The following is a 26,409-nucleotide window of genomic DNA, read 5'->3' as shown; positions in this document are numbered from 1 at the left end:
TCTATATATAAAAAACCCCCACTAACTGTACACTTTTAAAAAGCTGACTGTTATGACATGTGAATTATATCTCAAGTAAAAAAGAAGGGAGAGGAAGGTATGAGAGAGGGAAGGCAAGGGTGAGACCTGGAGCACAGGTAGAAAGATTATCCTTGGCAAGAAGGCTCATCACCTCTTGAGTGGGAGAAATTCTGGGGTGGGGATAGATGCACAGTGGACAGCTCTAACGGCAGCTAACACATATTCACTTGCTATGTGCCAGGCATTTTTTTGAATTGCTTTACATACGTTTTTCGTTTAAACCCCAGAACAACCCTGTGAGGTGGGGACTGTTTTGATCCCCATCTTACAGGGGGGAAACCTGAAACAGAGGTTAAAGAAACTTGCCTGGAGTCACCCAGCTGGGATAAGTGTCAGAGCTGGTATTTCAACCCAGATAGCTGGGCTCCAGGGTCTAGCACTTAACCGCTACCCTGCGCCGTGTCTCCTGAGTATCTGTTCCCGACAGAATAGGCAAGGCTGCACGCTGAGCGTGTGATGAGCCCTGAGAGCGCATTTGGAGCTTGCAGGCAGAAAAGGTGAGAAAACCACCATGAAGAGTGTGAGGGAGTCAACAGCTGAATAGTCAACAGCTGAATAGGAGTCAACAGCTGAGTAGTAGAGGCCTAGCGGAGGCAGTTTCTCCACCCTCACTGACATAGCTGCTTTTGCTGGGTTCTAGCCCTTTCGATTGTTCTGTTCCTGCAGGTCTGTGGTGGGAGTCTTCCTATGTGGTCCTCAGGCTCTCGCAAAGAGCCTGAGCAAACGCTGTCACCAATACTCCAGTCTGGATCCCAGGAAGGTTCAATTCTACTTCAACAAAGAAAACTTCTGAATTACAGGAATGAGGATGCTAATCTGCATTTAGTCTCTCCTCTGCATCTCCGACAACTTACTTGGTCTGATCAGGTTTGGGCAGCCATTTAAGGACAGTAACATGCCTCTCGGGCTCTGACTCCCTGGCATCTCTTTTTTTATTGGATTCCTCTTGGATGTCACTGATCTTCATGAGGCCACAGTAACTGCAAAGGCCATGGGTCCTTTCTTGGGAAAAGAACCGTAAATCCTTCTGGAATGCCATGACTGCAGCAAGGCCTGAGAGCAGAGGTGGTTGACAGCTACACAACTTTACCCCAGGTGATATTGTTGATTCCAAGTGTTTCTTGGAATCTCCCAGCCTTTGCCCTTATTTTCCCCTCCCTCTCACCTTCAAAGAACATTTGTAAATAGGGTGATTTTTTTTAAAATAAAAAATTTATTGAAGAATTAATGACAAAACATAATAATAAGCATAAATAATAAAACAATGAACATAAAATCACCAAGAACCCCATCCCTATATAACACTATGTACATTCTTACTGTTATTTTAAACATGGTCTTATCCAGTGTGAATAGCAATTTCTGCTTTACCTATTTTTGCTTGTCAAGAAATGAAGGATTTTCCTCTTTGCTTAATAAATCTTTTATTACTTAATCTAGGCTCTCCATTTGGGAAAGAAAATCTTGGAACTATGCTAATTATAATTGAAATTATAATTGAAAGTCAGATATATTGTCATTAGCTTACATTGTTCTGTTGGAAATAATTGCAAAAATTTGAATTCCATCTTAAGATGACTTAGTCAACAGGGGCTCTTTATCGCCATTTTTACTAAGGGGGTTTATGAACATTTCGTTTTTAAAAAAGATAACTTAAAACTTTGATACCATTTTTTGGGCTCTTCCCTATTTATTAAGGAATCATTCACCTAATGACATAAGCAAAATGTCTTTTCTTCTATCAAAATGCTTTTTATTTCTCCCTCCCACCTGGCTCTGGGGTGTTAGTAGTCACAGTGATCAGCAGAAGCAAAGACTTGGGGGGGGGGGGCTTAAAAGAGAGGGAAAAAACCCCATACTTTATTGTGCCCAAAGACAAATCAACTTTATTAATAGACTTGTAAGAATGTTTCTACTAAATTAGCATTATAGCACCTATTTCTCTACCATTAAGTGACCAAAAATGAGTAAATATTGTTTCTAATTATCCAAAAACCTATATGATTTGAAGGATTAGTAAGATCCATTTTCAGTAACTAGTCTGAACAAAACAAAGGTGTACTGAACTCATGGTAGCTAATTGTGATTCATTTATTAACTGGACATCAGGAAAACATAGTCGTGGATATTTCCATAGGAATAGATTGGAATATCCCTGCTGTTGCTGATTTTCTGTTTCAATAATCTAAATTAAATTTAATAAGGCTTTAGGAAAATGCACAATGGAACCTGGATGACGTGGTTCCTCTTAGACAACTGCTGACCATAAAATTCGATCTTCATTGACTTTGGTTCGGAATCTTAGTGTTCCTTGAAACTTACATAATGGATTCCTAATGTGAAAGGCTTCACTCTCGGTTTCATGTCTAACTATATTGATACTTCAAGATACGACTGCCGCTAAAATCAACATGTTAAGGCCTAGAATATTCATGGAAGTGGGCAGAAAAGGTAATGATAACAATAAATCCTATGGAAAATCAACATCCAAGCCTGAACTGGGGATGAGCAGGATACCCAGAAACTTCCTCAGCTGTTTTGAGCAAGTTTTTCTTCCTAGGTTGTAATAATGAAGTAGCTTATTCAGTAAAATTTTGTCGTAGTAAATGTTTACATATCAGAATAGAAAATCCCTCAATTTCAATGTCTCTCATAAAGTTGATTATCATTGCATTCTTTGCTTGACATGTAAGCAATATGCTATTACATTCTCTAAGCCTATGGCAGGCTTTTAATTCACTTGACCATAATCCTCACCCAGAGGGTAGGATTCTGAGAATATAAATAGGCTCAAAGAATAGTTCCAGTGGAACTTTACTAATTATTAAGGCATCTCTTAACCTCTTGAGGTTGGCCTGATGGGAGAGAAATCATGTTCCTCCTTAATGCCACTATGAGAGAGAGAATACTAGGCAGGAGGGGCCATAGGTTAGAGCGAGTGGCACTAATTATTGTCACGTCTATCTGCGAGGAAGCAGGCAGGGGCAGGCCTATTGGGCAATCTGACTGCTTGTGATCTGCATTTGGTCCACTTAAAATAAATGAGAAGAATGTAAAAGTTTTAGGGTTTTCTAGGTTTTAATTTCTCAGAATAAATTTGGTTATGGGGGAAGGCTGTAGGAAGGCAGAATGAAACGTATTTTGTTCCTTTGATTTCTATATAGTTTTTACTTCATCTTGAACATGTGAAAAGTTAGTGGCTTCTTTTTTAAGGTTGACTACTGAGAGACTGAAGAGTTTTAGAACAGACAGGTAAATATTAACAGTCTTGTGTTGCTGACACACTCGATCCAGTGCCAATACAACATTTTTGTCTTAGCTCTGAGCTATGCATGTGAATAAACCTGCTATTGATAAAAAAAAAAAAAGCGCATTTTGATCATTGGATTTTTCTAAACTAAATACACTGCTCTGCTACGCTCTTTGCTTTGTTGGCCTTCTGACCATTTAATAGCTCTAAGCAGGGGCTATTTTCTCCCAGTAAACTCAGAAGTTCTAGCAAGTTCTCAAAGGGCAAATCTTATTATTCCTGCTGGAAGCAAACAAAGCAAAAACTAAGTTCCAGAAAACATTGCTTCTGAGAAATTCTCAAATACCACCAAGAAGAATAAGTGGTTAACTTAAAGGAAAAACAGAACTATGGCAATAGAACATTAAAGTACAATACTGCGGTAAGGGTTGAAAACACATCTAAGGTTTCACCCTTGGTGTTCAGCTTTTTAAAAGCAAAAAGGTCGTGTATATCAATTTGCAGTATACTAAAATTGTGTTCAAAGTTTATTTCAAGTCACAGAAAATATACAAACTAAGACAACAGAATGAACTGATTTTGTTCTGAGAGGTGATGGGAATCCTCCACCTGGCACCAGTTTGACTCATTCAAGGGTTAGGATGCAGAAGTCATCTTTTTGTAACATTTCAACAAAGTTATGGAATTAATTTCCCGATTTGTTGCCAGGTATTTTTGGGAAAACCTGTAAGGAAAAGTTGGGAGAAAGCCATTAGAAATGGAGACAAAATTCTCTTTCCCAAACATCAGGAAAAAAAAAAATTTCGAAGTGGGGGAGGGAGGCTATGCAAAAGAGCAAATCACCAGGGAGCGATTCCTAAGGTGTCTGCCTCTAGGATCCCCAAAGTAATCACCTCTTACAGCAGGGTTTCTCAACCTCAGCACCACTGACAATTGAAGACAGAGAATTCTTTGTTATGCCGGGGTGGGGGGCGGGGGGAGAGGCAGGAAATCCTATGATTATAGGATGTTTAGAAGCATCTCTGGTCTCTACGCAATGAATGCCAGTAGTATACCATATTCCTTAAAGTTGTGACAATGAACAATGTCTCCAGACATTTCCAAATGTCTTACAGGGAGCAAAACTGCCTCTGGTTGAGAACCATTGATGTAACAGTACAGAAGCCTTTCACAAGTGATCGCAGAAATGGATTACAACTAGCAAGGTGTAAGATGGACGGAGAGCCAACATTTTGGCCATAGTGTGCACAATAGCAAATATACACTAAAACCTTGCCCATGTGAAACTGTATAGAACTACATGCACACAGCACATCTCACACACTTTCTCTCTCACACACACATGCGCACACACACAGGAATGTAGGTTTTAAAAAATGGTGAAAATGGAATAAGGTCTGTAGTCAACAGTAATGTACCAATGTCAGTTTCTTGGTTTTGTACTACAAACCAAAAAGGTATTGCACAATAGCTTCTGAAGATGTTATCGCTGGGGGAAGTTGGGGGAAGGATACACGAGGCTCTCTGCACTATTTTTCCAACCTTCTGTGAATTTATAATTATCTCAAAATAAAATGTAAAACAAACAAAACTCCTTGCCCTGTGGTGTATGTGCAAGGCTTTGAAATATCTTATAAGCTAGAATATGTAATGAAAGAAGTTTCAGAAACATTTCTGTCTCTACTATCCAAAACCAGTAATTTCCCCATATTGTAGGGAATGCCTTCTCTGACATAAATGAATTAGAAAAATTTTGTAAAAAAGGGGAATAGTGTTTAATCTATTCCTCTGAATATAATAGCTAGCCTATGCTTTTACTAAAAAAAAAATGCCTCAGGTATCTGGATTAAAAAGTTAAAGTACTGGTCATACCAAAAGTCTAGCTAGCTATCCATCTGTAACAGCTTCACATTATAGTTAGTCATTTAAAGTCTAAATACAAGGGGGCCTGGGTGGTTCAGTTGGTTAAGTGCCTGCCTTCCACTCAGGTCATGATCCCAGGGTCCTGGGATTGAGCCTCATGTCAGGTTTTCTGCTCAGCGGGGGAGCCTGCTTTTCCCTCTCCCTCTGTCTGCAGCTCCACCTGCTTGTGCTCTCTCCCTCTCTCTGTCAAATAAAAAAAAATAATTATTAAAAAAATAAAGTCTAAGTACAGATATGATGCATGTTGCATGTTTCCAGTCTGGATGTTTTAATGACATTGCAAATGTGGATTAAAACACAATATACTTGGGGGCGCCTGGGTGGCACAGCAGTTGGGCGTCTGCCTTCGGCTCAGGGCGTGATCCCGGCGTTGTGGGATCGAGCCCCACGTCAGGCTCCTCTGCTATGAGCCTGCTTCTTCCTCTCCCACTCCCCCTGCTTGTGTTCCCTCTCTCGCTGGCTGTCTCTCTCTCTGTCGAATAAATAAAATAAAATCTTAAAAAAAAAAAAAACCACAATATACTTGGTAAAGACTGCTAATTAGTATAAATGAGTTCACTATTATATGATAATATATGGATAGAAATTATAATATAGATGGGGTAACAAGTAGAAATTCAAAATGTGATTTTCCACCTGATGCTGGGACAATGTGAATTTTAAGCTGTTTTAGAAAACAGAATTAGTGGGGTGCCTGGCTGGCTCAGTTGGTAGAGCATATGACTCTTGATCTCAGCATTGTAAGTTAGAGCCCAAGCTGGGTACAGAGAGTACTAAAAACTAAAAAAACTCTTTAGAGAAAAAAAGAAAACAACTATTCATTTATTTATTTATTTATTTATTTATTTTAGACAGCCAGCGAGAGAGGGAACACAAGCAGGGGGAGTGGGAGAGGAAGAAGCAGGCTCATAGCAGAGGAGCCTGATGTGGGGCTCGATCCCATAACGCCGGGATCACGCCCTGAGCCGAAGGCAGACGCCCAACCGCTGTGCCACCCAGGCGCCCCAACAACTATTTATTTTTTAAAAGATTATTTATTTGACAGAGAGAGAATGAGAGAGCGCGCGCGCATGCACAAGCAGGGGGAGAAGCAGAGGCAGGGGAGAAGCAGACTCCCCACAGAGCAGGGAGCCCAATGCAGGGCTCAGTCCTGGGACCCTGAGATCATGACCTGAGCTGAAGGCAGACACTTAACTGACTGAGCCACCCAGGCCCAAGAAAATAATTATTTACGAAATACAAGATGTTGGGGAAAACAGTTTTTAAAAGAAATGCCAGTACATGGAATCAGATGATTCCATGATTATGATCCGTTTTATCTGACAGATAAGGAAGAAAAAAGGGCAGCAGTGTACAGCAACCTCTAATATGTGAAGGGACTGATGGTGATGGTGGACGATCACTACCCTGAAACATGTGGTCTAACAGTTTAACACCAAAACAGTCAATAGTAAATAAATACTGGAAACCAAAATATTTATACATTTTTTTATTGAAATGCTTTGTATTTTCTTCATTTTGATGGGACACAAAATGACACAACTGATCCTGGAAGGATACACACGAAACTACATTTAGAAGTTGTCCGGGGAAGGAGCTTAAGGAAGCACAGCTTCCGACTCGGACCTTTCTCCATTTCTGTATTTGATTAAATTTGTAAAAGTGATCATGTTACTTTTGCCATTCGGAAAGAAAGGTTAAGAAAGATTACAACCAACTCAACAACCGAATAGATATCCTGCTGCCTTCCCCTATCCTGACAGGAGACGACCTAACGAAGGGTGAAGAGTCTAGCCAAGAGGAGTGCGGGCCTCGGACAGTCTTTAGATCAGGAGAGCGTTGTTGGTTAAGGCTGAAAGTATCTAATACCCCAAATGCACAAGGAGTTTGTCCGACTTAGGCAGGTTAGGTCTGCTCACCTTTCAAGGCGCGCCAGTGGATTTCTGTATTTGTTCCTTTAAGATCAGGATACTCTGCCTCTGCTCAGGAGGCAGCATGGCGATCTGGTCTGCAGTCAGCTGAAGAACCTGCATGATCAAAGCAGCCTGTAAAGAGAAAAAGAACGGAGTGAGTTTTAACGATGGCAGCTAAAAAAACACCACCAGCTTCTGCCCAGAAAGGAAGGATATTTCACACATAGAATACTGCAGGCAAAAAAAACCCACCCCACTCCACCCCACCCCACCCCAAACCAAACCAAAACTGACTGGTGAGAAAAGGCACAATGAAAAGCTCAAGTACAATAATACCGAAGATTAGGAGACTCAAATCAGACAGACACCTGCATGAACCCAAAGTTCTTGCAGACTAACATGCTATCTATGAACCCTGGGAAGTCTTCAGTTTTTAATCCTGTTTTAAAAATTTTTTATTTTATTTATTTGAGAGAGAGAGAGCAGGAGCGTGCGTGATAGCATGAGCTTGGGAAGAGGGGGCAGAGGCAGAGGAAGGAGCAGGCTCACCGCTGAGCAGGGAGCCCAAAGCTGACGCTTGATCCCAGCAGGACCCTGAGCCGAAGGCAGAGGCTTAGCCGCTTAACCATTTAACCAACTGAGCCACCCAGGCATCCCTTTAATCCTTCTGAAAGTCTCTTTTTCTCTCTCTCACGAGTTTTAGTTTTTCCATGACTCTAGCTCCCCATGACGGTCAAATATAGAAACAGACATACTCATGGGGAATCTGCTATTGTTTTTAGGGATAAAGCAGAAAGGGGAGGGGAAAAAGGGACTTAGATTTTCAGGTCAACCTGGCCTGCAGAAAAAACCATTATTGGCTGATGAGTCTGAAATGTAAGATAAGCTGCCATTACAAATCCATCTAAGAATCTTAAGACCAGGCCCACAGATTTTCAGATAACAAGATCATTAAAAGTTGTTAAGACTAAACACCACTTCCAAAGGAACTCCAAAGACCCAGGACCTCCACATCATAACTGAAAAGAGGAATCCAAAAGATGTGTGCCTACGGAGACAGTCAGACAGTATTACGTACCTTCTCATGGTCCTGTGGGGTAACTTGGTTCTGGCCAGGACTAAAGCCCCCAGGCTGACCTCCACCTTGAATACTTGCTCCTTGCATGCCTGCTCCCTGCATGACTGGGACCTATGTGCACAAAGAGAGAGGAGGAGAGAGTTTTCAGAACTTCTCATACAGTATTCAGAACCCAATAATAGCAATGTGAAAGATATGATCTGATTATGGATCGGGTAAAAAAAGCAAATTAATGACTCTGAAGATCATTTCTTAAAGTCAGCAACCGCAGAAGGCAGGCTTTAGCAAGAGATCAACTAGTGAGTTAGACACATTTGCTTACAGCAGCTCCAGCATCATCAACAAATATCACACAGCACAGTCAGGTACCATCAAATCAAGCAAAACCCAGCCGCATAAGCACAGAGAAAACTGAGAGCATCCTAGAAACTAGTGCTCAGTAGAAACAGAAATGAAAGCCAGCAGATTCTAGAGATAATGTATGCTGGTCCACTGGGGAAGCTACATCCACAGAGATACCGCCTACCTCTAGTTGAATCAGACATAGGCAGTTCGCCCCAAAGGGCCCTATCCCACAAGTAAGGCAGAGATGATCGTAATGGCAGAGGCAGAAAGGAGATGGGAAGGCCTCTGGGGGAAAGACTGCTATTAGCCCAACATTTGCTTTTTATAACTTTCCAGAGAGAATATGCAGCAGATGCTTTCTGCTAAATACAGACCAAGAAATAGGACTGACCCAAGTTAAGAGAACAAAATGCAGTTTTATCATACTTATTTAAGATCTTTGGTGAGTTTGATCTTTGGGAAGACTATCAGAACCCAAAGAAAAGGCCTCAGAGCACCGAGAATAACTGTTAAATGTCCCCATGTTGTTATGTTCACACTCAAGCATTCACCCAGAGTTTAGGTACTCTTATGAAACACAAATTGTGAACAAACATGTTACCTGCTTCCCCAGCAGATTAGAAGCAGCAAAGCACAAAAAGAAATGTGGATACACTGTTAGGAGGAGATACCATGACAGCAATGTGAAGAGCCAGGTGACAGCCTGATGGTGAAGGAGACCAGAAACCAAACAGGAAATAACTATACTTTCTACTAGAGCATATACAATAATAGGCACATTCAATGATGACCCTGAGTAATCAAAAATGGTTAAAATCATTTTTCATTGTCTTGTTTAAGGAGGGAAGGAAGCATAATACACTTCATTATCACTTTCTGTTCTTTATCAATACTGAATCCAGAGACCGGTCTGAACCTTAATGTTATGTTACAGATCTGAAACATCTAGGAGAATAATATTTTCGAAGCTTCACAGTTAATACTAATTTGAGGTATTATATCATGAGCTAACCATTCAATAATGGCCATTTAAAGTTTCCAGGAGTGACTGTTCTAGTCAAGTCACTCTAGACAAGTCACAATATAGGTGACCACACGTCCAGGTTTGCCTAACATAGTCCCAGTTTATGCTTTTGCCCCAGAGTAACTATTTAACAGCACTCTCAGTCACAAACATGTCCCTGTTTGGACAAGTCATATCATCACCCTAGTAAGCCTTTTAACTAACAAGTTTCCAACAAGGTGAACTGAAATTATTTTTAAAATCTGATTTAAAATTATGAATTAGGGATATACTGTAAAGTTAAAAAAAGGCACAGAACAGTGAAAGAAAGGAAATATAGACACATTTTTTTTATAATATATGCTTTGTTAGAAAGATACATCAAAAATTGAATAAAAGCTATGATCTATAGGGGCTGGGGGTCACAGGGGAGACAGATACAGGGGATGAAGCAAGGTTCTCACTATCTCTTATATATGAGTGAACATATTAATTTAAACAACATAAAAAAGGTTTGAAGATAAAATTTTTATTTTTTTCACTCAGATCTAATATGCTTTATACAATCTACTAAGGAAAACTATAGAGATCTTATATTAGAGTAATGAGTACAAGCGCTAGCAGAGACAAAACAGCAAGACATTATCCAGCAATGGTCTTCCAACCATTATTTTTAATGTCTTTCTCCACAAAACTACTGACAGAATTCTATAAGGACATCATGTAGTTATTTGTTGTCAGTCTCCCCAGCTAGAATGCAAGCTCTGCAGGGGCAGGGACTTTGTTTTGTTCACACTGCTATATCCTCAGTACCTAGAGCTCTGTCTGGCACACAGTAGGTGCTCAATAGATATTTGTTGACTGACTGAATAAAAGCATAAAAACCATTTTTATTATAAGGCTACTGATCCTAGAGGGCAGAATAAACACCAAGGCCCACAGACACATTTTAAAAAGCACAATTTGAAAAAAAGAGAGAATAGTTTTCTTTTACACATACCAGAAAACAACATATTCGTACTTCCTATTAAAGAGGGGGAGGTAGACACACATATACACATACATGATGTACAGATAATAGGACTGAGTAGTACAGTGAAAAAAACAGTGGGTTCTATTCCTTGCTCTGTCACTTTTTAGTTGTGTGAATTTGGACAAGTCACCTGAATTCTTGGATCTGTTTCCAAACCTATAAAATGAGAGAATTGGATGACTGACACATTCCATTCCAGTGACACTCTCCCTCTCTCTCCCTCTCCCTCTCTCTCTCTCTCTCTCACACACACACACACACACACACACACACACACACAGGGGAGCAAGACACATAAACATATGGAAGAGGGAAGAGAAGCAGAAGAAGTACATAGAGGAAGGAGGCGCAAAAGGGAGACGAAGGTGCTAGCACATAAAAATTCAGGGAAGAGACACACATACCACCTCCCCACAACCAATTGTGTGTGAAGAGGGAGGAGATGACAACACAGAGACGATCACAGATCACCATATACACATAGCTAGAGAGAGCCAAATAAGGAGAAAGAAGAGATAAGAATTCAGTTCCACAGGTTTTAAGGTGAATGTTAGTAAAAACTGCCTTTCATATTCCACTGTTCACTTAGGCTATGTGATGAAAGTAAACTCAAATAGGCTGCTGCAAACCCAAGATTACTGAAATGACTACTAATAGCTCTCCCATATGCTCTAATGCAGTTCTTACGGTTGTACATTAGAATCACTTGGGGGAGGTTTTTCAAATTATCCATGCCTAGATTCTAGTGATACACTCTGTCTCCTAAATCTGCAGGGGCTCTGCTCTGAATGGAAGCACTCCTTAAATTGTGGGACAAGGTTGCTACAATCCTGGTGGCAAGAAAATAACCACCTTAAGGGTCAGAGAAACTAGAAGGGAGTTTCTAATCTTCCTGTTCTAGCAAGCTGAGAAATAGCCCGAATCAGAAAACAGTCATAGGCTCAATGGTCAATTCCTGAATAGATCAAGATTTCATGTAGAAGAAGTGAGTATTGCACGTACCTGTCTGGATCCCTGGGGGCCAACTGCTCCCATGTTAATTGGACTGGGACCCTGGATTCCACTAGGCATAGGGCCTCTAGGGCCAGGGACTGGGCCCCTTGTATCCATACTTCTGGCTTCTATCCCTCTGACTTCCATTGCGCGGGCCTCCATCGCGCGGGCTTCCATCGCACGGGCCTCCATCGCGCGGGCCTCCATCGCTCGGGCTTCCATTGCACGGGCCTCCAATCCTCTGGCATCTAATGCTCTAGCCTCCATGGCTCGTGCCTCCATCCCTCGTGCATCTATGCCTCGGGGATCTCTTCCGCCTATAAAGAAAGTTGTAAGAAAACCATTGTGTAGCTACTCATCTTTACTGCAAAAAGAACCAATGATCAAAGAAAGAAATCTATTCCTCCAGTCACGTCTCCCCCCAACTACAGGTGACCCTTGAACAAGGCAAGGGTTGGAGCACTCCCCCAAAGCTTAACTACTAATAGCCTAGTGCTGACTGGAAGCCTTACCAATAACATAAACAGTTGACTGACACATGTTTTGTATGTTATATGTAATATGTTCTGCATTCTTACAATAAAGTAAGCTAGAGAAATGAGAACATTAAAAAAGTCGTTAAGAAAGAAAATACTATTTATAGTACTGCAGTACATTTATAAAAAAAAACTATGTATAAGTGGACCTGCACAGTTCAAACATGTTGTTCAACGGTCAACTGTACGTGAGACCACTTTCTCCTTCCCAGTTTTACAGGTTTGCAGATAAATCTTAAAAATGTCTGCCAACCCCATTGCCCCAGCCTTCTTTATCCCAGATTAGAACCTAAGATAGCTGGGTTTATTATCAGTCCACAACTACCAGTCAGCCTTGTGACATGGTCTCCCCCTTACCTCTGCCATCCAAGGGTGGACCCCTTTGATCTAGCATGGGACCTCTTGGCTCTGCCATTAGAGGCCTGGGCTCAGCTAAGGGCCCTCCCCTCATCTCATGTGGGGGTGGGCCACGGCTGTCATGGCCAGGGACATGGTGCATGGGTGGACCCTGATGAGGTGGTCCCAGGTAACCTCTAGGGATGGAGAAAAATGTTATATTTTAAAACAGAACAAAACAACAAAAGAAGTGTCAACCAGAAGATCAGTAAGTAAAAAAAAAAAAAAAATCAAAGCACTGATGCAAACATCAGTCTACAAATGCTAAGAGAATGAACACCAAACAGAACCCTCCCCCCAAAAAAAGCTACGGAGATATAAAGGCACATATTCTAGAAATTCATATATACTCAGGGCACTCATAATTAAGGAGGAGGTAATGGATATCCATTGTACAGAACGAGTATGTAGTACAGGGACAGGGCTTAAGAACGTGGGTTACTGTATGGGTTCAAATCTTGGCTTTATCACTTATTTAGCTGTGTAATCTTGGGCACATATACTTAACTTCTCTATGCCCCGGTTTCTTCAGCTGTAAAACAGGACTGATATTAGTATCAATCTCACAGGGTTGTGTGGATTTAATGAGATGATCTAAGTGAAGTACAGCACAGAGGAGGCATGATCTCCATTAATATCAACCATCATTATCTTATTATTATTGCTACTACTGATATTGCCACTATCGATAAGCAACAGTTTTTCCTGTTTAGATAGGCGCTAGAATTTCCGATTTCTAAAGATGACTCAGGTAGCCATGGGTCATTCAAAATGACATACTCAACAGACATAGTTCTGTCCAAGAAGAAGTGCTTCCTTAGTCTTGGACAGTGGCCATGAATATTTATTTATCTGCTGAAGCAGGCAAACAGGTATAGAAACACGGTGTTCTTGGAGCAAGGGAAAATTCTGATTCCCCCAGCCTTTTCCTTTCTACGTTAGTGCTTACCTAGGCTCTACCTCTCCAGTTACAGAAAGTAAAGTGCCTCCACGCGGGTCATTTGGAGCGTCTCCTAACAGACCTCGAGGAGTTGGGACGTTGGCAGGCAAGGGCCCACGCTGCATAGCTGCTCTGGGGTCCTGCATTGGCACTGACAGGGAAACAAACCGGGAGTTACTGTTGTGAAGGACACATAAGGAAACAAGAAATGACTCTATATACCACTGACAACATAATTCAGACACCTGAGAGCGGGTGAAACCTCACCACAGCAGACTCCTCTTGCAGCTCAAGAACAGAAGCAGGGTGTAGGCAGAATCTGTGCCATGTCAGAGGTATGGATGGAATTACATAAAGAGCAAAATGGGGAGCAACCTGCCAAGGACTAGCACTGCAACCGGAAGAAACTTATGCTCCTGGTTTTCCTTATAATCAATCTTAGTTCAAGGACCAGAGTCACAAAAAGAGAGGTAGGGTCTTGGCATATGTGAACACTGCCATGGCTCTGCAAGAACCTGCTGTCTCCTTACAGACTGCTATTCCATCCAAGCCTCCTGACACCAGTAGGGAGGGAGTACAGCCTCGGACAGATGCCCATATCATCCATGTTCTCTGCCCTGTGTGAAGAGGTCAATCTTAGGCTTGTGGCCCCAACAGGAAAAAATTTAAAAACAAAAGCCCAAAACACTACCCTTCTGGGTTCCGAACGTGAGGATGACTGCCAAGCAGCCCTTGTCCTCTCAACGTCCCACCCTGAACACCACAAGCAAAAGGAAACCCGCAGATACAATGGGTACCTTGAACTCGCTCAATTGATGCAGGCCCGGCGGGTCCCACGGGCGAGTGCTGTAGGGTTCCTAGGTGAGCAGTAAGTTCAAAAGGAGAAAGAGCAGACACTTAAAATAGCTTGCACGCACACACAGGATCATACACGTACAGACACTGGAGATTTACACATGTAAGTTAAAAAGCCAAGAGTTTAGGAGCCTGCCCCAGGCTACAAAATCTTCCTAAACTATAGTCGCTTCTCTGGGATCTGAAGCTGTTCTGCTGTGATGAGACTGCCTCCTCAGGGGAAACAGGTAGGCCACTGATGTTACTCAGCCACTTTCAATTTTCACTTCTGCTACTATGAGTCCACCTAAATCTCCTTATACCATTACAAGAAAAGAAACAAAATACAAAAAGTATAGTTCTGAATCTCTAGTTAGGTAAAAAACATAAACATATTTTCATAAGCAAAACATGAAAGAGATTATACTGAATCTGGAAGGCAAGATTTATTCTGAAGAGGCCCATAACAGAAGTGCACTGTACTATTTCTGCCACATTTTAAAGCACAAAAATTTCTACAGAAAATGCAGCGAATGACCTTTAGACAAAGAAAGAGAATACTGCCCCTCAAAAAATACTCTGCCACTACGAGCCTCCGGTAACAACCAGACACCATGACAACAGCAGACAAAGACTAATGAGATGACAAGGGTGCCAACACCACAGAGGTGGCAGAAGGCAAGAAGTGTCTTCTTAAACTACTCTGTCTCCTTTCACCATTACAAATGTGTGTAAGAAGCACGGATTCCAGGAAAAGAAAGAAAGCTGGGTACAAGTGCAAAGATCCTTGCTTCCTCTGTTGGGTACTGAACAAAAACTATAAAAGAAAACTCATCTCACTTTCTCTCTTCGAGAAGACACCCCTGATATACCTTCAAAACTCAAGTCATTTCCCTCTGCTCACTTTTGACCCAGAGAGGAGAAGAGAACTAGAGCAGGAAAGAAGAGGTCTTGTGGAAGTATATATTAAACAGCTAAAGTTTGGTTGATTGATGGCTTGCTTGGGAAGAAGAAAAATATGACTGGAACCCCAATGCCTTCTCCCTAATGCAGAAATACTCTGGGTACACACACGATCTACTAAGAGTGGTCAAGGGCATGGGGGCACAACAGCACAAAAGCACAGGCTGCTTAGAGGAGGCATTTGGTCAAGAGCCTATCCCACTGCCAACCATCTGACCAGATGATCAGGTCTGTCACTTCTGCAACCAACCCTAATGGACAAACCGTAGACGAGGAATATAGTACATAGGCCTCTATCTTAATATTTTGCTTTTGAACAATGGGTTTTACTTGTAGGCCATGTGCTAAGAAGTAACTTCAGCTTCTCTGTGCTGCCCAGAAGAGTTCTTTCTCATCACGATGACAGAATGAATTAAGAACAGAAGACACTGAAGAGTGTTTTTGGAAGTTAATAGAGGCAGTGTGGATTTTTGGAAAGAGGAAGATTTTAGTCAGAGACTTCAGAATCTTGCTCTGCCACTTACTAGCTGAAGAGATGACTGCCCCAAGTCCTTTCCACGTCACTCAACAGTATTTACTTACCACAGGCCCTTGAATAAGTAACTTAAAACTCTGAGCTTCCATCTCTTTACCTGAATACTGAGGGTGTTGCCCCCTAACTCACATAGTTGTTTATGAAAATTAAACTGCCTGGCCTATATTATGTGCTCAGTTTTATTGTTAGTTCCTTCGGTATTCTCACTCTCTCTCCTCTTAATGTTGTTTTCAACCAAACCACTGCATTTTCTGTTTCTTCAAACTCCAGCAACAGAGGGAAATAATTTGGAGATTCTGGAGTGGCTGTTGCTGTGGTATCCAGTGTTACTGCCACAGTACAACATACGCTTACCAAGTAGGCTTCACAGACCTTTGATCCCCTCCCAGTTTTCTCTGTGGTTTAGATTTAGGCTTCTACATGTTACAGGCTCATTATTAAAATTCCTTACTTGGTCAACAGATATCCACAGAGTGAGAGAGAACATGTCAGCAGTATCATTAGACTATTATGAAAAGGTGATACACATTAAATAGAAACAAAGGATCCATTTGCTTTATTGATTCTTGTAGAGCTAGGCTCTGAGTCACTAGATGGAAAGTCTAGACTAGTGCTGTCCGACAGAATATTCTGCAATGAGGGAAATATTCTGTATCTGCCATACTTAGTATGTGGTGCCATAACCACGGATGTGGCCACTTAGCACTTGGAATGTGGCTAATGTGAATGAGGAACTGAATTTTAAGTTCTACCTAATTTCAATTAATTTAATATTCAAATAGCCACATGTGGTTGGTTAGTGGCTGCCATACTAAGACAATGCAGATATACAAAATGTCCGAGTCCAGTCCACATTAATCAGATATTAAGATTTATTTACCTTGTCCCCGCTCAATGGACACTGGTCCACTTCCTGGCATTCCAACCTGAGCTTGCATTCCTCCTAGAAGATAAAGGGAAGGAAAGAAAAACACAAATTAGGACAGTGGAGAAAAAATTAGGACAGTGGCTGAGTTAACAAATTTCCTTCTTCTGCCTCCCCTACTTCTGCACAGACAGAAACTACAAAGAAAGATCATAACTACCACTAAACAATGCAGTTATACAGAAGGTAAAGTTTGTTAGTAAACTCTAGGCTTCAGTGACAGAAAAGTGAGTTAAATGAGAATACTTAATCTCCCTGGTTACTAAAACCTTGGCAGTTCTGTGTGATATAGGAGAACAACGGCACTTGCCCACATTAACTCCTCCCAGAGGAGGCAAGACTGTTCCCAGGGTATTTTGTAAATATGTGGGTTTTAGTCGTGAAAAGATTATGGGGCATGGCTGGCAGTTAACCAGAAGCCAACGGGGATACTAGATGCCCTGCAATGTCTGAGGTAGTCCTCCAAAATCCAGAAGTATCTTGTCTTGCAAAATTTTCAAATGTCTTGGTGAACGTTAACACAAATGAAGACCTGTTTACAGTCAGCTGAACTTAGAACCTAAGTCTGCCGTATTTGGAAAAAAAAAAAAAAAAAAAAAAGCTCTTTTCCCTATTTACATCTGTACACATATATACTCAATCTTCCAGAAATACAATTAGTGAGTCAATTACAGGTACTGCATTTTGTTTTGTTAAGAACTTTACCAAAAGTTTTCACCATTTGAGAAGATCACAACACTAGTATCAACAGTCCCTCTGGTATTCGAGTTGCCAAAAAAACATACCTGTATTTGTCTGCATCTGTAGCTTTTACACTGATGGTATAGGTGCAAGCATCTGACTGCTACCTTTTGGTTTCTTGTGTAGTTGTGCCTGAACACTTGCGCATTAAAAATATTTTTTATTATAGGTTAATTTCCTTTTACTTCTCCTTTATATTATAGTTAGGGCATTATATTTTTTTTGGGAAATCACGTTAAATAGGTTACATCTGTGCATTTCATTTCAGGATAGTAAAAAAAAAATCACTGCAAAATATGTTATGAAAAGAGGCCCCAGGGTCTAACAGGGTTGAGAACCACTGCTCTACCCTAACCAGTTGGGACAGGAGGACTGCTATACAAAGAATAATTATGTACCACAAGTCCTTGTCTCGTCCTTTCTATATAGCAATAATTCTCTTCTCCTCAAAAGAAATATACATGCTATGCTGTAAGTAGGGAGAAAAGACAAGCTGAGCTGTTTGCAGTTCATTAATACTTAACTAAAAGATCAACTACGCACCATATTCTCTTTTTAAAAAATTTTATTTGAGAGAGAGTCAACATGCACGAACGGTGGGGAGGGGCAGAGGGAGAGGGCAAAACAGACTCCCTGCTGAGCAGGGAGCCCCATGTGGGGCTCACGAGGCTTGATCCCAGGACCCTGAAATCATGACCTGAGCTGAAGGCAGATGCTTAACCGACTGAGCCACCCAGGCGGCCCCCATCATATTCTCTTACTCCGTTTAATATGCCAGGCACTGAAGAGCATGGATTAAGAACCTGAACCTGTGCTAGCCCCACCCCTACTACTAAGTAACTGTGATTTTGAACAAGTGATTTGATAAAGTTAACATATGCCTATGCATATGTCCAAGCCTCACCGTCACAGACTCTTCAGGCCTCGAATGGGCACATGTGCTCTTCTAGTTTTCCCCGTCGCCCCTTCTGAGCCACCGATGGGCCCCTGTCCTCCAGCCAATCCTGAATTACAAAGTCTGGCAGAGGGGACCAGCATCTGCGCTTTAATAAGCTAATCAGGTGATTCTAATGTACATTAAAGTTCGAGAACCACAGGTCTAAATAATTTCAAAGGTCTCTTCTAACCACCAACCACTCTATGACTTATTCAGACCATTCACTAAAACAATACAAAGACTTAGGATCTGAGGAAAGCAGTGGCAGAAGGACTCAACAGGCAAAATTTTTCATATTATACACTATCACGTGATGGCACTTTTATTTGTATGGGCTAGCTTCCCAGAAGTGGAATTGGTGGATCAAAGTGTACATGAATTTTAAACGTGAGACTACTTTCTTAAAAGGCTAAAACACTTCATGTGTCCACTGGCAATTTATGATACCACTTTCCCCACCAATAGTGTCATCTCTCTTTGAAATTTTGCTAGTCTGATGGGTATAAGTAAAGTGAAATCTCGTATTTTAACTTGCAATCCCATGACTACAAATGCATTTGCTTTTGTTGCCATTTGGATTTGCTTTTTTTTTCTTTCATTAGGTAGTTTTTTTTAATAATAATTTTTTTATTATGTTATGTTAGTCACCATACAGTACATCATTAGTTTTTGATGTAGTGTTCCATGATTCATTGTTTGCATATAACACCCAGTGCTCCATGCGATACGTGCCCTCCTTAATACCCATCACCGGCCTATCCCAGTCCCCCACCCCCCTCCCCTCTGAAGCTCTCAGTTTGTTTCCCAGAGTCCATAGTCTCTCATGGTTCATTCCCCCTTCTGTTTACTCCCCGCTTCATTCTTCCCTTCCTTCTCCTACCGATCTCCCTGCTGTCTTATGTTCCACAAATGAATGAAACCATATGATAATTGTCTTTCTCTGCTTGAGTTATTTCACTTAGCATCATCTCCTCCAGTCCCGTCCATGTTGCTGCAAATGTTGGGTAATCGTTCTTTCTGATGGCTGAGTAATATTCCATTGTATATATGGACCACAGCTTCTTAATCCAGTCATCTGTTGAAGGGCATCTCGGCTCCTTCCACAATTTAGCTATTCTATGAAGTGCCTACTCATTTTCTTTGCCTACTTTTCTACTAGGCTGTTTCCCCTTCTCACCAACTGTCAATGAGTTTTGTACAGGGTATTTCAAAAATATGAGTGATGTTTTTATAACTTCAGAAATAGAAATGCTACAAACTCACAAAAAATACCACTTGAAAATCCAGTAATTTAAGTTCCTTTCATACTTACTTTCAACTTCTATATTTATTAATTTCCTCTTTTTGGTATCTTGTTTCTTTAAAAAAATTATTTTCCTAATTCTTTAAAACTAGTAGAATTCCTTTATTCTTTAATAACACAGGCATTTGAAGATATTCATTTTAAGTACTGCCTTCACTATTTCCCATACTTTTTTGTATAAAGTACACTACTTTTTGTTGTCTTTTAGATGATTTATAAATCTCCCTTTTATTTTCTCTTTAATTCAAGGATTACCTAGTGTATGTTCCTTATTTTTCCAAGTAAAATTTATTTTCATCACCTTTTAGTTATTTTTCATTTTATTGGCTTATAATAAGAGAATATGGCCTGTAAAATCGCTACCTTTTAAACTTGTTTTTATTTTGTGGCCAAGTACATATTTTTTTTTGTGTGTGTGTGTTTTGTTTTTCTTGGTTTTTTTTTTTTTAACTGTTCATGGTCATTTGGGGGCAAAAGTGTGCTCTCTAGTCAAAAGACATAAACCTCCCATAATAAATCATGGTTATTGCTTCCACTACTTTATTCCTCAATGCCTTTACTTACTTTTTGTCTATTAGTACAAAGGTACTCAAAGTATGGTGCAGACAATGCTGATCCACGCACTGTATGTTAACAATTCATGACAATGTAAGTACAGAAATGGAGAGCAGACACTTAGAAACTTTTATAGCAATTTGATACTCCTGTGACATCCAAGTGCATGAGCAGGGCACTTGTGTCACTGAACAGGATACAGAAGACTTTGGGTGGTTTTCAACTCACGTTATGAGCTGCCTATGTCATGGGTTGCATACTCGTGTAGTATGGCCACATTTCAACCTGTGATATTTTAAGGTAAGTTAGGCACCTGTAACTCAAAAATGTATAAAATACAGAATCCATTTCTTTTATTTAAAGATATTTACTCTATAGATAAACGAAAATCATGAGTTTGCTGAAATTTATTTTAAAATTCCTTCCTCTATTCCTTGTCAACTTAGTTCTGTAGACCAGTTTCTCTACAAAACAGAACAATTTAGGTTCAGTTATGCTCTGAGTAGTGTTGTAGTCAATCTAACCCAGATTAGATAAATTAACAAGAGGCAAATATGTTGCATAAAAAACTTTAAATATTATATCATGTGTTCATACAGGAGTTTCATATAGGGAATCACTATTCTCATGAGTTTTTTAGTTATGATTGTTGAATGACAAAAAGCTACAAGCATAATAGCAATACTCAATAATTCCTATATATATATACTTTCAATCAAAATACACAGTTTTAAAAATTCTTTTTTCCTTTTGTTGTGTGGTCTGATTATATTTAACGAAATGCAATTTCATATCTGTTGAATATAATAACAAATGTGACTATGTATTTTGTGTGTTTTTTTTAATGTGCTTTTTAACCTAATCTAAGTCTGGCTTTTAGTGGGAAAATTCAGTCCATTCACATTTAACAGAATAACGACCATATGAGATTTTATTCCCTCCTCCTTACATTATGTTTATTATTACTTAATTCACAATGTTGTTTCCTTTTCCCTCTATTTGCTGGCTTTGTTGGCTTTCATTTCCCCCTTGTTAATTTGGAAGTTCTACTGTACTTTTCCATTTTGTGGTCCTTTTCCCTGCTTTCTCTATATGAGATCAACTATTTCCTCCACCCAGGATATATGCTTCCTAGCTGTATATTAATTTTATATCGAGATCTCATTACCACATAATAATTTGGCAACATTATACCATTTGCTACAACAAAACTTTAGCAAAATACCAAAATGGTGGAGACTAAGTGAAACATACCTCCAGGAGCCAAGGAACCAGGACCAGGTCCCGTCACAGCCGCTGGTATCTGCCCTGGTGCTGGAACTCCAGCTTGCATAGAAGCTTGCATCAGAGGAGGTGCACCATTGACATGCATTCCACCCTGACCAAAGGGAAAAACAGTATGTATACATCTCTGGACAATACACATGATGAGCCTGGTTATACAGAACACAATTAAGTTGGACCATGTCTAAAAGCAGAGACTGACAAGTCTGATCTGTGTTGTGAGGCTATATTGTGGCACCTACGGCTGACTTCAAGTTGTTTACCTCTTCCAGTTGGAATGATAAAAAATGGCAGATTACTGTTCTGTTTACATTTACCTTATCTTGAGGTTGAACACTTTTATTATGAAAAATTCCAGATATATAAATTGTTAAGAAAATAAAATAAACATACAGTTTAAGAAATAAATGTATATATTTGAAATCTTCCCTATAGTCTTCCCCAATTGTGTCCTGTGTCCCTCTCTTAAGACAACCACTTAAGAATTTTTACAGACGTTTTGAAATTGTATGTAAATCATTACGCACTAAACATTATTTGCAACTCATTCAACACATTTTTGGGATATGTGCAAACACATATATCCCATACTTTGGGAAGGCTTCCACATTCACTTATTTTCACTTTTGTAACTTTTGAGTTATCTGTGTTAATACCATGCATCCTAGTTCCTCTTTACTACTATGTGGAGTTAGGTTTTTGAAAGTCATTCATGGTGACCTGTGTAATTTATTTAACTGTTATAGAGTATTTCACCAGATAAATACACCACATTTTCCCCATTCTTCCACTGATGTATATTTAGGATGTTTCAATGTTTCATTATTATCATGTGGCAATAAACATTCTTGATCATGACTAAGGACTCTTAATCAGCCTGTTGTCCATCATGTGTGTGGCAAATACTTTTTCCCAATTTGTCATTTGTCTTTGGGTTTTATTTCTTTTTCTCTATACAGAAATTTTCAGTTTTCAAATGTATTGATTTCTTATGGCTTCAGTTTTGTGTCATGCTTGGCAAGCAAGCTTTACTTTTTTCCACTGGTAAGGAGATAGTAAGAGTGCCAACCTCATACAATTGCTGTAAGTACTCAATGAGACAATGGAGATAGAATAACAAAGTGCCAACCATAGTACCACACATGCACATAAACACCAAGTTAGCCTATATAAAAGGACAAACAGGAAGGATCTCTTTGTTTCAAAAACTTGGCACCAAATCTATATTCATTCGGATGCCATGTACTCTGCAAACTGAAAATTGCTTTTATGTTTGGGAACTGAAATTATCATCTTCAGCTTCTGACTGTTCTTCTTTCAGTATATTTTCCTCACATGAAAACGGCATTCAAAACAGGTAAAAGAAATGTTAAGAGATAAAGCCCTACCAAAGACTGGGCCTGAGGGGCCTGAGGATTCTGCTGGTTCATTGACACAGTGGATCCTGAGCCAGGCCCAGCACTGTGAACTGGCTGAGGATTGCCTGCAATCAGCGTTGGGATATTTGTCTGGCGATGCAGAATTTTCTAAAAAAACGAAAAGACAAATCTGTGAGCTGTCTGTTTAACAAAGCTATCAGGAAGTTCCTACCCCACTCAAGGTTTACCGTGGCGTTTCTATAAAAGAATAAGAAACACTCACCAGGGCAATCTCTGGATCCACAATTCTCATCACTACCTGTGCTTGTAGCAACGCATAAGCCAGCTGAGGGTTCTGAAGCAACATGTTCCGTGCTTCCTGGGGACTATTCTGGACACAGAGCTGAGAAGATAAACAGATTCATCATCAGGTTCACTTAGTACTTAGAAATTAATAGTGATTTAGAGCCATTCTCATCTGAGAAATATAATACTCAAGAAGCTTTTTAAGCTATCATTGGTTTTTGCATAGCATACAAAATTTTGGTCATGACAGACAAGAGAAGGAAGAGGCATTTCAAATACTGTAATACCACCATTTAGGAGAAAAGCCACATTTGAATATCTACATCTGATATCTATGGGCCATAAAAAGCCAGATTGTATAGTTGTGTTTGTGTACAAAAAATGGAAAGCTCTTTGCACGAAATGTAAAATACGCTGTGCACATATGGCATATCGAAGGTGCGAGAAATGGTGGTCAACAGGCACACCTTATATTTGAGCTCAGGGAATTATTTCCATTCACTTGATCAATGAACTCCTTGAAAATTTGATGTGATTTGATTTGCTCTTAACCTAATGCCTCCTCCCACCTTCATTTGTTTCATCAGCTCAAACATCTGCTCTGGTGGAAGACTGGCAACTGCTTTGCTAATGGACTCAGGGGCATCCTCAGGACTGATGGTCTCTCCATAAGGTGACTCAATGACAGGGGCACCAGTGCCAAGGCCTGATCGGGAAGAAAGTACAAAAAGTTAAATAGGCAAAATTATGAGCTAAATCAGTTCAAGTATGTACTTTCCAGAGCTGCTTTCTTTCCAGGACCCGTTATAACTTTAAATTCTCTGGAACTGAGAAGTAAGTGATTTGCAAGTCTCTTATTTCTGTAGAGGAAAGCGAAAGAGTGTATTTTCTGCTCTCAGAAGAAAGCTGGGACTAGGATCACATAGGTGGACAACGTTAACCTAAATTAGGGATGAGACATATTGATTTCCTTTGATAAGTCATTTCAGAAGTGAAACAACAGAAGCAAAATAATAGAAAAAGATGCTAATTACAAAATGGAATTCCTGATCTGTTACCTCTGTTATGTCTGGGAACTGAAATTATCCAGAAATGCCTTGGTAATCCCACCAATGACAGCTCTGACAAACAGTTACAGCAGTGGTAAACTAATGACATAGTGCAACTAATGGCTTGGTGAGCCTGAATTCATCTTCAACTGTAAATCAACTCCTTCGCAACTGAAGGACTTCTAAAGTCAACTTTACCTTGTTTCTCAAAGATATACACTTCCCTAATGCAGGCGCCTCAAGTGGGTCAATCTACGTGGCTATCCATTTCAGCAGGTGCTAAAACATATCACAAATGGAAAAATCTTCATTGTTACATCTTTACTAATTCATGTTGCATACAATCAGGTTTATACTCACTCTTCAGCTCTTCTTTGTTCTTTTCACTGGCAGCATTGTCCACTCGAAGTGCTCTCCCACTGAATTCACGCCCATTCAGGTTTCGCATGGCACTAAGTGCTGTCTCTTGGTCCTGGTATTCACAGAAGCCATAACCCTTTGGCTTTCCTGTCTCCCTATCATATACCAACCTGGGAGAGCAGAACCAAGTATCAGGCACAAATGTTATACACATATAGCATTCCTGCTAACATGGCCATGTTCTAATTTGGTCCACTGTAAGACAAATAACTTTATCACCGACTGCTTCACTAAAATACTTTTTTAAACATTTTTAAATGAAAAAAATGTATCTTTTAGTAAAAATAAATGTGAATTATGTGGTATGTGAATTATACCTGAATAAAGCTGTTACAAACAGAAGGATGCATATGAAAAGTCACCAGTAAAAACCTTGCTATTATTGCTAAGGGCCAAATTTGTGATTTTAAAGAAAACCCCAAGTAGTCAAAGGAGAATCTCACCTGAAACTAACAACAGGTCCAACCTCAGAAAAGATGTCCTTTAACTGCTCTTCGGTAGCCTCATATGGAATGTTCCCCACTATGGAAGAAAATAGAAAACATATTAAAATTCTGAGTTTGTAACCTACTTCCCTTGTGAGAAAGTAAACAGAATCAGTACTTATATCATTGAAAATGTAACAACTACCTCAAAATAGTGTTCCTACAATCCCAGTTCCATGGTATTTCAGACAACATTTCAATCTTGTCTGCTGACTTAAATTACAAAACAAATAAACCACTAAGACTAAATATAAAAGGTATAGGCACTTCTAAATATCAGTTCTCAGACCTATCTGACAAGTGTTATGATTTTTCTTAACTTCGGTGAAAATAAATACTTTGGCATTGGTATTTATCTGAAGATCTGTAAGTCTTATCGATAACTACTAAAAATACCAATATATTTGGTATTTTAAAAACTGGCACATTATGTCCGTATTTCTACACATACACAAACACTCAAAGAATAACCATGAATGTAGTGGAGGACGTTTAAAAATTATTCTAAACTGTTTTGTTATGTCCTTTCCAAAAGGTGCTTTAAAATCACCACACGTACTTAAAAAAAACTTATTTCATCTGAAAAGATTACTCAGAATAGACTTGATCCTCTTTAAAATTTCTTCGACGAGATCTTAATCATTTGTTCATTCATTCATTCACAATCCACTTTAAGACTCCAGGTGGCCGCTACCAGTATCGAACTAAAATGTTACCGTAAAAAGCAGAGTATGAAAGTCCTTATGAGAAGGCGGGAAGTGGACACAGGGTTCTATACACTCAGCATAAAATCTGTATTCTGGGATAGGGAGTGAGAAGTAGTACGGGACAGTTGCCATGCGCCCTCGATTGCAGACGATAATTGAAGCTCATGAAAGGAGAAAGGCACAGAAGCTGAACGCTAGTTTAACTTCCTCAGCCACATCATGGAAAGGCTGTGAGACCTCAAGGGAAGGGAGCATCACTTTGCCCGCGAGTCCACTAGACTGGCCGCCCCACAGGATAGGCAGGTAGAGCCGCAAGCCCGACCCACCAGCTCCTGCAGCAATTCATGAGGTGCAGGGGGCATTCCCTGCAGCTCCCTGTCTCTTTCTGTCCCTCCCCGATGCTTGGCTCCACGAATTGCTCTCACCGAACACCGAACGCAGAGAACGATCCACCGCAGGGTCTCTCACCGTCAAACCCGCCATCGCTCTCTTCCGGCAGCTTCCGGTGCGCCAGAG

At 40.2% G+C, this 26,409-nt stretch overlaps 2 protein-coding genes across 4 annotated transcripts in view; one reads left to right on the top strand and one right to left on the bottom strand.

Annotated features, from left to right (window-relative positions):
• The window catches only part of NOX1 (NADPH oxidase 1), a 19,184-nt gene extending 17,668 nt beyond the window's left edge, over positions 1–1,516 (top strand). The window contains exon 13 of the mRNA XM_057304570.1: positions 748–1,516. Coding sequence (XP_057160553.1) covers positions 748–874 — 127 coding nt within the window. The 3' untranslated portion in view covers positions 875–1,516. The remainder of the gene's footprint in view (positions 1–747) is intronic.
• Positions 1,275–26,409, bottom strand: CSTF2 (cleavage stimulation factor subunit 2). 3 transcript variants are annotated; one of them, XM_026483552.4, is made up of 16 exons: positions 26,319–26,408; positions 25,145–25,223; positions 24,642–24,811; positions 23,802–23,938; positions 23,210–23,329; positions 22,957–23,094; positions 21,539–21,662; positions 16,704–16,766; positions 14,289–14,348; positions 14,022–14,108; positions 13,501–13,642; positions 12,513–12,688; positions 11,629–11,936; positions 8,246–8,356; positions 7,174–7,299; positions 1,275–4,055 (listed from the first exon to the last, which is right to left on the bottom strand). In XM_026483552.4, exons 1-15 carry the CDS (start codon positions 26,374–26,376, stop codon positions 7,177–7,179), a joined length of 1,896 nt encoding a protein of 631 aa, XP_026339337.1. In that variant the 5' UTR covers positions 26,377–26,408; the 3' UTR covers positions 1,275–4,055; positions 7,174–7,176. The 3 variants fall into 3 exon arrangements, with proteins under 3 accessions (XP_026339337.1, XP_026339338.1, XP_026339339.1); XM_026483553.4 differs by lacking the exon at positions 14,022–14,108; XM_026483554.4 differs by lacking the exons at positions 14,022–14,108; positions 14,289–14,348 and having other exon boundaries at positions 26,319–26,409.

Source organism: Ursus arctos, chromosome X (genome assembly GCF_023065955.2).
Source record: "Ursus arctos isolate Adak ecotype North America chromosome X, UrsArc2.0, whole genome shotgun sequence".
Taxonomy (NCBI): domain Eukaryota; kingdom Metazoa; phylum Chordata; class Mammalia; order Carnivora; family Ursidae; genus Ursus; species Ursus arctos.
Note: the sequence above shows the minus strand (reverse complement) of the source record. Positions and strands in the feature narration are given on the sequence as shown.